The 12022-nt window shown below is 46.5% G+C and overlaps 1 protein-coding gene and 1 long non-coding RNA gene across 2 annotated transcripts in view; one reads left to right on the plus strand and one right to left on the minus strand.

Annotated features, from left to right (window-relative positions):
* Nucleotides 1-10841, plus strand: part of LOC114006436 (uncharacterized) — a 25403-nt gene extending 14562 nt beyond the window's left edge. The window contains exon 6 of the long non-coding RNA XR_003548148.1: nt 10767-10841. This is a non-coding gene — a long non-coding RNA (uncharacterized LOC114006436). The remainder of the gene's footprint in view (nt 1-10766) is intronic.
* On the minus strand, nt 9254-11348 carry DDIT4 (DNA damage inducible transcript 4). Its single transcript, XM_006170089.3, has 3 exons — nt 11192-11348; nt 10804-11067; nt 9254-10570 (listed from the first exon to the last, which is right to left on the minus strand). The coding sequence occupies exons 2-3, from the start codon at nt 11006-11008 to the stop codon at nt 10077-10079; spliced, it is 699 nt and encodes a 232-aa protein (XP_006170151.1). The 5' UTR covers nt 11009-11067; nt 11192-11348; the 3' UTR covers nt 9254-10076.
* Between the last annotated feature and the right edge of the window lie 674 nt (nt 11349-12022).

The raw sequence follows: 12022 nt of genomic DNA on the forward strand, positions 1-12022 counted from the left end.
AAAGCATCTCCCAGCATGGGGAAGGGCCATGATGCAATTTCTTCTCCTCCATTTTTCCTTCCTTTTAGAATTTTGGACATAAACACACACGTGCCTAAAATGTTTTTCTTTTTTTCTTTCTTTTTTTTTTTTAGATTTTTGCCAAAAGATATGTGAATGTGCTGGAGACAGAAAGAGAAAGTGAGAAATCACCCCCAAGGGTGACTTAACACCTCACCACCTACCTGCTGGTGGTGAAGTAGGGGTGGCCATCCCACAGTCCCCTCTCCTCAATTCTCCTCTTAGGATTTTGGGCATGCACACACACGTGCTCAGCGTATTTTTCAAACCTTGGGACTCTTAACTGTGCCATTGGTCATGTGGGATCTAGCTGCCTTAACCACCACACCATGGGCTGGCCCACAAATACATAGAAAATGCATTCCCCTTTTAGTCACCAGCCTGTCCTCCGCCTATGGTGAAGTCTCAAGGTATAAGGAAAAACATACAGTTCCATTAGAGTTCTGTGGGTTTCATTCATATGCAAAAGCTACTCTAACATAAGAGCATGTTAGAGACAGGATTTGAAGGTATATGGGGCTTTGGCTTCTGAATGCTCTAGTTTATGAAGACCTGTCTCTCTCTGTAAAAGCACAGTTACTCGCACATAGCCTCATAGAAGAAACACCCTCCAGACCCCCTGCAGAGTAGCCCAACAAAGCAGAAAACAGTGGACACAGTACTTTCTGTGTAGAGCATTTCCTGGTTCCCTGATGACAGGCCCAGGTTCCCACCATGAGTGTTCACCACAGCTGCCTGGACAGGTAGACCTTGTAATCCTTTTCCCTCCCCAAGGATAGGGCTCCTCTTGCCTCCTCACCTGTATCTAAAGAAGTAGGAGGCAGAATCATTCTTTGCATATGCCTGGGGAGCATATTTTCTCTCTGTTGGAGGATAAAGAATCTGATCTGAGTTTCTTAGAACCAGGAGTAATTCTATAATTCACCTGTATATGTAAGGTAGATGTCTATCATTTAAGTTCTCTACACAACTTAGGTATCGTCACCTGGTAGTAATAACGGCACCTGCGTGCTACAGGCTGAATTGTCCCCCCAATTTCCCTCCCTCTCCGCCCCAAAATTCATATGCTGATGTTTTAATCTGCTGTTTAATGGTATCTGGAAGGTAATTAGATGTAGATAAGGCTGTAAGAGTGGGAGCTTTCATGATGGGATTAGTGCCCTCATAAGAAGAGACACGGGGGACCAGCCAGTGGTGTGGTAGTTAAGGCCGCTAGATTCCACATGGCCAACTGCACAGTTTGAGTCTCAGACCCAGAGGCTTAAAAAATTTCATGGAGTGTGTGTGCATACATGCCCAAGATTCCAAGAGGAGAATGGAGGATAAGGGATTGTAGCATGACCATCTCCCTGAGATTTCTCATTTTCTCTTTCTCTCTCTCTCTCCAGCAAGCATAAATGCTGGAGCATATTTTTTTTTTTTAAAGAGATATTGAGGGCCAGCAGGTGGCATGGTGATTAAGGTTCTGGAATTCCCACATGGCCGACTGCGGTTCAAGTCCTGGACCTGGAGGCTTGCTTTCTCATTCTCCCTCTCTCTCTCTCTCTCTTTCTCTCTCTCTCTCTCTCTCTCTCTCTCTGTCTTTCTCTGGCAAAACTCAAATGAAAAAGTAATTAATTAATTAATTTTTAAAAAAATAAATAAATAAATAAAATTTGTTTTCCTTTTACCATGACAGTTCAGAGACTCTCAGCAATAGTTACTGAGCCTGCTCTGTGCCAGCCCTGGGTATCTGTGGAGAACAAGCCCAGTAATGCTTCTGCTCTCATGGAATCCTCATCTTCCATGGAGGAGGTGGCCACTGAACAAAGACATAGACTAGGTATGTTCAGGTGGTGGTCTGTGGAGAAAGTGAAGCACGCAGATGTGCTGGAGAGTGACTGTTTCAGCAGGGGTGGCAGGGCAGGCTTCCCTGAGGAGCAGGGGCCCTTGAGCCAACCCTGTCATGCAGGAGCCAACCAGGCAAAGTCCAAGGAAGGGTGAACCGGGCTGTGGGAAAGCTAGAGCAGAGGCCACAGCACCGGCCCCTGCAACAGCTGTCTTCCATATTCCACAGTCGGCTTCACCAGATTTTCCACTTCTTGTATCCAGCTCTCCTGGCCACTGCACTGTCCCCGTGTTCATGGCAATCTTTGTGAAGCCAGTCCACATCCTCCCCCTTCTCATCTGTTCTACACTCCCTACCTGCCTCTGCAAAGCTCTCCCTCCTTTGCCCCTGCCTCACTGGTGTCCTGTTCTAGGATGTTTCCTGATGGGTCCTGTCCCCACTGGCCTCTCTCTGGGGTTCTTCTAAACTGAATACTTTGTCCTCCACCCTCCTGGTTCCGCCCCACCTCCACCCCCCCTTCATCTTTCTACATCAGTCGTGCCTCCCAGCAAACTTACCCCTTCCGATGGCAACAACCAGAACTAGGTCTTACACTCCCAGCACAGAGCTGAGCCATTCACTAAAACCTATGGGTGGCCTGAGCCCCGCTCTGGGGACACCAGCAGGCATGCCTGCCCAGGCAAAGTGGAAAATCCCTCACTGTGGGGGAAGGGCTATGGAAATTTCTTCTTAACGTTCTCCTTCCAGTCTTGGATTTGCCCCAGAAAGCAGTCAAGCATTTGCCCAATTGCCCGCTGACCTGCAAAGCGGCTCTGTTCTTCCTCCCCACCTCCTCCTCCAACCAGGCTTGAACCCAGGGAGGGTGACCTGGTGGGGCTGGGGGGAAAGTAGCAGTGGCAGCGGCTGACACTGAGCTCTGCCTTAAGAAATCACTCTTTGCTGTCATTCAGTCCACCTCCTCAGCTCAGAGATGAAACAGAAAATTGCAGGTCTTTTTAAGTCCAATGCAAGCATCTGTTGCCGCATGTCTTTTGGTTTCCTCTTCTGCAAAATGGGAATAATCAGAACAATACCTATTTCATAGGATTAGTGATGTGTTAAGTGAGGTAGAGACATGATGCATTCCTGAGGTTGGCAGGTAGTGTGTTGGTTAAAGTTGTTGGACTCCCACATAGGCGACTGCAGTTTGAGTCCCAAGCCTGGTGGCTTGCTTTCTCACTTTTTCTCTCTCTCCAGTCAGATTAAACATGAATGAATAAATAAAATTAAATAAATAATTCTTTTTTAAAAGAGAGAGAGAGAGAGAAGGACCAGTAGGTGGTATGATGGTTAGGACGCTGGGTCCTACATGGCTGACTCCAAGATTTGAGTACCAAACTGGTGGTTTGAAAAACATGCTGGGATGAGGGGCAGCAGGTGGTGTGGTAGTTAAGTGTGCTGGACTACTACATGGCCAACTGTGGTTTGAGTCCTGGACCTAGAGGTTTGCTTTCTTACTTTCCCTCTCTCTCTGAAAATATTAAAATAATAATGATAAATAAATTTAAATAAAATAATTTTTTTAAAAAAGAAAAGGAGAGACCAGCAGTTAGCGTAATGGCTATGTCACTGGACTCCCATGTAATCGACCACGGTTCGAGTCCCGGACCCGATGGTTTAAACTCATGCCAGGCGCGTGTCCGTGCGTGCCCAAGATCCCGAGAGGAGAATGGAGGAGAAGGGATTGTGGCGTGGCCATCCCCCCTGGGGGGTGATTTCCTGTCTCTCTCTGTCTGGCGAGCGCATGTGCCCTATAGCAAAAACCTCTCCAAAAAAGAAAAAGAAAAGGAAAAGAAAAACATGCTGGGCATGTGTGCATGTGTGTCCAAAACCCCAGGAGGAGAATAGAAGGGGTATTGCAGTGTGACCATCCCCTTTGGGGGGGGTGCTTTCTCATTTTCCCTCTCTCTCTGTCTCCTTCTCTCTTTCTCTCTTCTCAGTGATCATATGCACCTTATGACAAAAAAAAAAAAAAAGCCTTCCAGAGTTCATTTCTCATTTTATATATCTTTATGTATGTTTTTTGGGGGAGGTATTAAATTTTTTCAAATTGAGATATAATTTGCATATAGTAAAGTGCACTCTTTTCTATATATGCAATTCTTTTATTTTTGAAAATTTGTTAGAGAGCACATGTGCTTGCCAGAAAGAGACAGTGAGGAGCCAGTAGGTGGCATGGTGGTTAAGGTGCTGGACTCCCACATGGCCGACTGAGGTTTGAATCCTGGACCTGGCGGCTTGCTTTTTCACTTTCCCTTTCTCTCTCTGTCTTGCTCTGGTCAAATTAAAACTAATAATAATAATAATAATAACAAATTTAAAAATTAAAGAAATAAGTAATTCTTAAAAAAAAAAGAGAGAGAGACAGTGTGAAAGAGAGAGAGAGGAAAGTGAGAAAGTACCCCATGAAAGGTGATCATATCACAATCCCTTCTCAATTTCTCCTCTTTTTGGGATTTTTGGACATGCACATACACATGCCTGGCATGTTTTTTAAGTCACCATGTCTGGGACATGGCTGACCATGGTTCAAGTCCTGGACCTGGTGGCTTACTTTCACACTTTCTCTTTCTGCCTCCCTCTAGTCAAATAAAAAAACAATAATAATAGGGGCCAGCAGGTGGCATGGTTGTTAAGGGCGCTGGACTCCCATGTGACCAACCACAGTTCAAGTTCCAGACCTGGCAGCTTGCTTTCTCACTTTCCGTCTCTTTCTCACTCTGTCCCTCTCTGGTCGAATTAAAATAAGTAAATAAATAAAATTAATAAGGTTAAATAAAAATAATAAGTTAAGCAATAATAATAATAAATAAAATTAACGAAATAATTTTTAAAAATATATGACTTCAAAGTGTAGCCATCTCAACAAAATAGTGTATTCTTTAAGAATTTATTGGGGCTGGCAGGTGGTGTGGTGGTTAAGGGTGCTGGACTTCCACATGGCCGACTGAGGTTTGAATCCTGGACCTGGCGGCTTGCTTTCTCACTCTCTCTCTCTCTGTCCCTCTCTGGCCAAATTTAAATAAATAAATAAATAAATAAAATGCTTTCAAAATAATTTATTAAAGTCATGACTATTGTTAAAATGGCAATTTTTGAAAAGATTTTAGAGGAGAGCAAGATTAGAGACAAAAGGAGTTAAGGGGTGGTCTCATGAAAGAGGGCTTGCTTGATAGTCAGCTGAGCAACAACTCAGGCTCCTGTCCTGCCCAGCCTCCGCCTTCCACAGCCCACGGCAAGCCCCCCATTCTGTCCTGATCTAATCATTTCCTCACCGTTATTCCCACTTTCCAGATGAGGTAACAGAAGCTTACATAAAGTAGTTTGCTCTAGGTCATTGCCTAAGAACTTTCGAGCCAGGATTTAAAGCCAGATTTCACTATGGCCTTAGCACTAAGGACACTATCTCCCTTCCAGGACCTCAGCCTTTTTTTTTTTTTTTTTTTCTTTTTAAGAATTATTTATTTAATTTTATTTATTCATTCATTTATTTTAATATACTCAGAGAGAGAGAATGTAAGAAAGCAAGCCACCAGGTCTGGGACCCGAACCGTAGTTGGCCATGTGAGTCTCCAGTGCCTCTAACACCACACCCCCTGCTGGTCATGGACCTCAGCTGTTAATATTCCTCTAAATGAGGCAGTTTGCATCATGAAAAACAGTTAAGGGTTTCTGCCCTGCATTCCTCTCCCTAGCCTGAGAGTCTGAGACTGCTTGGGGAAGCTTGTTCCCTGAGCCTAGAGAGAAGGATGATCAAGGGCTCAGATAACCAATACTTAGCTTACCACCAGCCATCAGGCCTGAGGGGAACCTAAGGAGTCAGACAGGGTTGGGGGTACAAAATAAGTACATACAATGAGATTTCTAAAACAACTAAGCTTTCAACACCAAGATTGTGAAAGATAAGGATCCCTGGGGAGGCAGAAGGGAGCCTTAAAAGGACTGGAGCTTGCTTTGGGCCCTAAAGGACAGGCAGGGCTTGCAGACCAAATGGAGGGACCACATTTCTGGTAGAGGGCACCAGAAAGAGCAAAGTCTGGGACTAGAGAAGTTGGCAGACGATACTATTGGGCCCAAAATAAGGGGAGCGACAGGAGGCAGCCTGGGTAGGAAGTATGGAGCTTGACACCAAAGGTCTGGAATCTGGAAATAGGGAGCTACTGCAGTTTCTAGAGCAGTGCCCTGACAAGGTGGGAGATAGAATAAGGAGATACAAAAGGAGATAATAAATACAAACTTTATAGGCCAAATAGAACAATTTTTAAAAATTGTATTTATTTATTCATTTATTTTAATTTGGCCAGAGAGAGAGACACACACACAGAGAGCAAGAGAGAGGGAAAATGAGAAAGCAAGCCACCAGGTCCAGGACTCAAACTATGGTTGGCCGTGTGGGAGTGTCCAGCACCTTCCACCACGCCACCTGCTGGTCCCTAGAACAATTATTTTTTTCTTTTTTCTTGGAGAGGTTTTTGCTATAGGGCGCGTGCGCTCACCAGAGAGACAGAGAGACAGAAAGCGAGAAATCACCCCCCCAGGGGTCACGCCGCAATCTCTTCTCCTCCATTCTCCTCTCGGGATCTTGGGCACGCATGCACATGGGCCCAGCATAAGTTTTAAGCCACTGGGTCTGGCACTCGAACCGCAGTCTACTACGTGGGAGTCCAGTGACATAGCCATTACGCTAACTGCTGGTCCCTAGAACAATTTTTTAAAGTATTTTCCAAGTTAGATTTTTAAGATTAAGTAAATCATTAAGGCTTTATAAGATTGATTAGATTACAGGCTTTGCCACCATCTTCTCTTACAGAGCCTGGCAGCTGGGGTAAAGCTCTCTACCACATCTTAGGAGGCCCAAAGGCCCAGAATTGGTTTGGGCCTCGACAAGTGTTTTCCCTTTATTTGAAATCTAAGTTATAGGAATCCTATTTGAGGCCCTTCTGTTCTGCTTGGGGATATTTTCAGGCCCTGAGAGGATGAGGAAAGTCAGTCTGGCTTCAAAGGTCACCTCAGCTGAGCTTTCTTGAAAACCCAAGCCTTACTCTGGCCTTAGTCTGGACACCTGATAAAAGGAGCTGAATGTGCTCAGCTGCCTCCTTGGCTTAGAGAGAGGTTAAGGTTAATGCCGATGGAGTCTTCAGCTCATGCTCCCAAATACTAAGGAGACTCTACTCTGTAGACAGATGGTTGTTTTCCTGGCTCGTCTTTGGGGACCAGGGAAGTGTGATCCTAAGTACTGGCACAGATCTCAGTCTCTGGAAAAAAAAAGTTGCTTCTGCTCCTCACATATCACTGAAGTGCTCAGCCTGCTTCTCCCCTGCCCCCAGCCCTGAACTCGGGATGCTGAGTGGGCAAGCCCTTGTCCAAGAAGATGGTCATTCACGGGCTTGGGCCTCTACTTATCTGTAAAACATTACAAACTCCTGTCCCATTCACCCTCATAGGGTAGCTACCAGAAGGATGTCCTAAGAAAATGGGAGTTGAGGGCTTCCCTAAAACTCTGCTCAGGGAATCTTCATCATTATCACCATTTATTTTCAAATTTATATATATATATATATATATATATATATATATATATATATATATATATATATATATATATATATATATATATATATATATATATATATATATATATATATATATATATATATATATATATATATATATATATATATATATATATATATATATATATATATATATATATATATATATATATATATATATATATATATATATATATATATATATATATATATATATATATATATATATATATATATATATATATATATATATATATATATATATATATATATATATATATATATATATATATATATATATATATATATATATATATATATATATATATATATATATATATATATATATATATATATATATATATATATATATATATATATATATATATATATATATATATATATATATATATATATATATATATATATATATATATATATATATATATATATATATATATATATATATATATATATATATATATATATATATATATATATATATATATATATATATATATATATATATATATATATATATATATATATATATATATATATATATATATATATATATATATATATATATATATATATATATATATATATATATATATATATATATATATATATATATATATACACTTTTTTAAAAATTTGATCAGAAAGGGACAGAGTGAGAAAGTGAAAAAGCAAGCCGCCAGGTCTGGGTCTTGAACCACAGTCGGCCATGTCCAGCACACCCCCCCAACCACCACGCCACCTGCCAACCCTCAAATCTACTTCTAACCCAAGTTCACTCATTTTGGGTAATAAGTCCCTCTATTATACCAAGAAATGTGGGTCTTCTAAGCCATCCTAAAGTTCAGGACCCTGCATCAGAACCCCTGATGAAAGTGCAGATTCCTGGGGCTCTGTCCCAGATGCACTCAGTCAGAATCTCCACTAAGGGCTGGAGAATTTTTCTTCACAGGACCCCCAAATGGTAGATTACACGCTCAAGTGGGAGAATCAGTTTTACAGTCGCAGGCAAATAGGGACTGTCTGGGATCAAGAGAAAAAGCAGGGGAAGTCTCCTAAGGGCAGCTGGTATGGTGGACGGGGACAAGTGGGCAGGGCTCTGTTTTCATCTGGCCCAACCCCCATCTCTCTGGTAAGGAAAGCCGGCTCTGAAGATGTGCAAGGAGTCCCGGTTACCCAGGCGTGCAATCTCACCTCCATGTCCACATGGGTGTGCATTCTCCACCTACTTGGGCCATACCTCCTGCTGGTGGCAGGTCAGGCCCCTCTGTACACTAGTTTCCTTGTCTGGTGAGAGGCTTGAGCTAAATAGTCTTAGCCCTTTTTATATCCAGAAGTAAATTGTACGATTTTCCTGACTACAGAATAGAACTTTTCTATTCTAATCTCAGCCTTGTCCTTTCAGTGTGCCTGCAAGGCCCTCAAGCTCAGGGGCCTCCAGGCTGGGCCCTAACCCAGGCAGCCAGGTGAGCAAGCACTTCCTGAGACTTCCTCTGCTCAGCTCCGTGGGAGGTCTGACTCACCCCTCATTTTTCAGTGCCCTGGTAGCTTCAGCCAGCAGAGCGAAAGGAGCCAGGTTCTTGGCAAAGGGCACGTGCACAGCCTGCATACATCTGTTAGCAGGCTGGCATGCAGTCCCGGAAAGGGACAGAGGTGCTCACAGGTAGACCCCAGAGTCTGATGAAAAGTGCCTTTCATCAGGAGTCAGCCCCCTCCTTTTCAGTTCATGGCACTGATAAAAGACTCAACCAACTGTTTTAACAAACATGTTTATTAGAAAAGTAAAAAATATTGCATAGGTCTTAATACTTGAACATCAAGTGTATTCATGAACAGTGAGTATCTTCATGTAAACAGTTCTAGATGGAAGACCCAGATGGCACTCCTCTGGGGGAGGGGGGGTTCCAGCCCCGACCCCACTCAGCCCCATCCCCTCCAGCTCAATTCCTCCCTACCTGGTGGGGGATGGGTTGGATGCAGCTCTCAGGTGTATTTTTTCTTCAAGTGTCAAAGATCTCAAGTGATCCCAACACCCACCCCTTCCTACTCTTACATTCATGCGTCTGTAAGATAGCTGCCTAGAACAGGTCAGTAGTGAAGCTCTGATCAGAAAAACAAAAGATACAAAACAAACAGCAAACACACTTGGTCCCTTCAGACCATGAGATACACAAATTACTTGGTGACCTCCCCCCTCCCTCCGGCAGCCAGGAGCGCACCCCTGCAGAGCCAGCGCAGCCCAGCTGCTAGCCTGTGTCACACCACTGTTGTCTTAACTGTCAGTAATAATAAAAATAAGGTACATGCTACATACACATCCAGCCAGAAGGCCGCTGGCCCCTGTGCCTTTGTTTCATGCTACAGTACTGAGGGGCGTGTGCCCCAATGGGAGCCACCTGCACACAACTCAGTGGGCTTCCTAGGAAACGCTATGCTCCCCACCTCCACCTTACTCCACTCAGGTGGCTACTGTCAGTTTACTACCGACAATCATCAGTCCCTCCGCTCCGCCTGCTTGTCTGCACCCAAAAAGTCCAGTTGTCTGATCGGTGGGGCATTGTCGCCCCGGCTGAAGTTCAACACTCCTCAATCAGCAGCTGCTCCGAGCTGTACAGCTTCTTTTTGATAACTCGGAAGCCCGTGCTCAGCGTCAGAGACTGGCTGAAGCCAGGGACGAAGGGAGAGTTGGCTGAGCTGAACAGCCCCTGGATCTTGGGCCAGAGGCGGGAGTCCAGGCGCAGCACCAGGGTCAGCTGGAACGTGGGCACCAGGCTGGGGTCGAGAGCCAACTGGCCTACACTGTGGCAGCTCTTGCCCTGCTCTACGCAGACGTCCAGCAGCGCTCCCCGCAGGCCGCACGGCTCGCTATACGCCAGGCGCAGTAGTTCTTTGCCCACCTGGCTCACCAGCTGGCCCGGCATCAGCAGGCGCGCGGGGCGCCGCGAACCCAGCCGCGCCTGGGACAGGCTCTCCTGCAGCAGCTGCATCAGGTTGGCACACAGGTGCTCATCCTCCGGGTCGCTGAGCAGCTCGAAGTCGGGCAGGGACACTCCATCCAGGTATGACGAGTCTGGAAGGGAAGAGCACACAGGGGGTATTAGAGCAGCTTCAAAAGGAGGGGGAGGTGCAATTTCGAGCATTCACTAAGAAACAAGCTCTCCTACGTACCCTACACTCCAATCCCCTCGACCCCGAGCAATCTGGGTCCCAAATGGGGTGGAAAGCCAAGGTGGCTTTGACCCCTTTCCGCTCTCTCATCTCCCCAGGCCCTGGAGTCGCGCCCGGCACCCGCCCACCGCTCACCTTCCTCCGGCCCGAAGCCACTGTTGCTGCTGTCCAGGGACTCGCAGTCCGAGCTCTCCAGGCTCGCGCAGCGGTCAAGCCCCTCCTCTCTGGCTGCCGACCCCCAGGCTGAGCGCGGTGGCCTATCTGGGTTGGGAGTGCTGGACAAGGACGAAGACGATGAGGAGGACGACGACGAAGAGAAACGATCCCAAAGGCTAGGCATGGTGAAGACGTATGCCTAGATGTTTGCTGATGAGCTCAGTGAGCGGAGCGCAGAAGCAGCTGTAAGACAAGAGAGGCACGAACCGATCGTCAGTCTAAGGGCTGGACCAGACTTCGATCGTTAGGACCCGCACAGCTGAGACCACCCGACCCAGAGATCAGCACACACCGAAAGGAGACTCACCAGCTAGCGCGGTAAGCTAGAACTACTGGAACAAGTGCGTCCTGCCGCTTGAATGGGGGCGCGAACTGCTGCCAACCACCGAACGCTGCCCAGACCTGTCCCTTCTACCCACCCGCACCTCCCCCTTGGCCTGCCGCGATCCCTAGCACCAGCGCAGAGCGGCCTATAAGGACTAGTGTGGTGGGGCCACGCCCCCTCCTTGCCGTGCCCCAATCCAGGCTCGGGAGTGTGGCCGGGGGTGTGGCCCGCCTCCACCAATGGGCTCCAGGCGCACGTTCGCAACGTTCTCTCCTGCCCGGTGACAGCGGCCTGGCCCCACCCCCATTGAGCTCCAGAACGCTCCTGGCAGAGCCCGGAGCCGTGGCCACTCCCCCTTTCTGGAAGGGATCCGCGGCGGCTGCAGCTGCCAAGGTCCCCGAGGGCGCTCGCGGCAGGGGAGGATCAAGGAAAGACTTGTTTATTATAGGGTCGCGTTACTGGGGGAGGGGATAGTCCGTGACCACAATGTGGGGACTGGCAGGGGAACTTGGAAGAAGGGGAGGCGGCTGGGAAGGAAAACGGTTGCCCCCAGCGTCTGGGAGCCTGAGAGCTACCGCACAAGTGGGTGTACGGGTGGATGCCCGTGGGACGGAGGCGCGGGGAGCAGACGTTAGCCTGCTAGTTCTCGCGCGAGGACCCCACGCCATCCTTGCCTCTTGAAAAGTCGCAATGTGGGGTCTGAAATCTAGGCAGCTCCGGGCATCACGCTCCGGTTTCTCCGCAGCCCCATCTGTCTGTCTCCTGTTACTCTACAGCCCCAGGGAATGGGTTAACGGGGTAGCCGTACCTCCA

Source organism: Tupaia chinensis, unplaced genomic scaffold (assembly GCF_000334495.1).
Source record: "Tupaia chinensis unplaced genomic scaffold, TupChi_1.0 Scaffold148012_1, whole genome shotgun sequence".
NCBI classification, from domain to species: domain Eukaryota; kingdom Metazoa; phylum Chordata; class Mammalia; order Scandentia; family Tupaiidae; genus Tupaia; species Tupaia belangeri.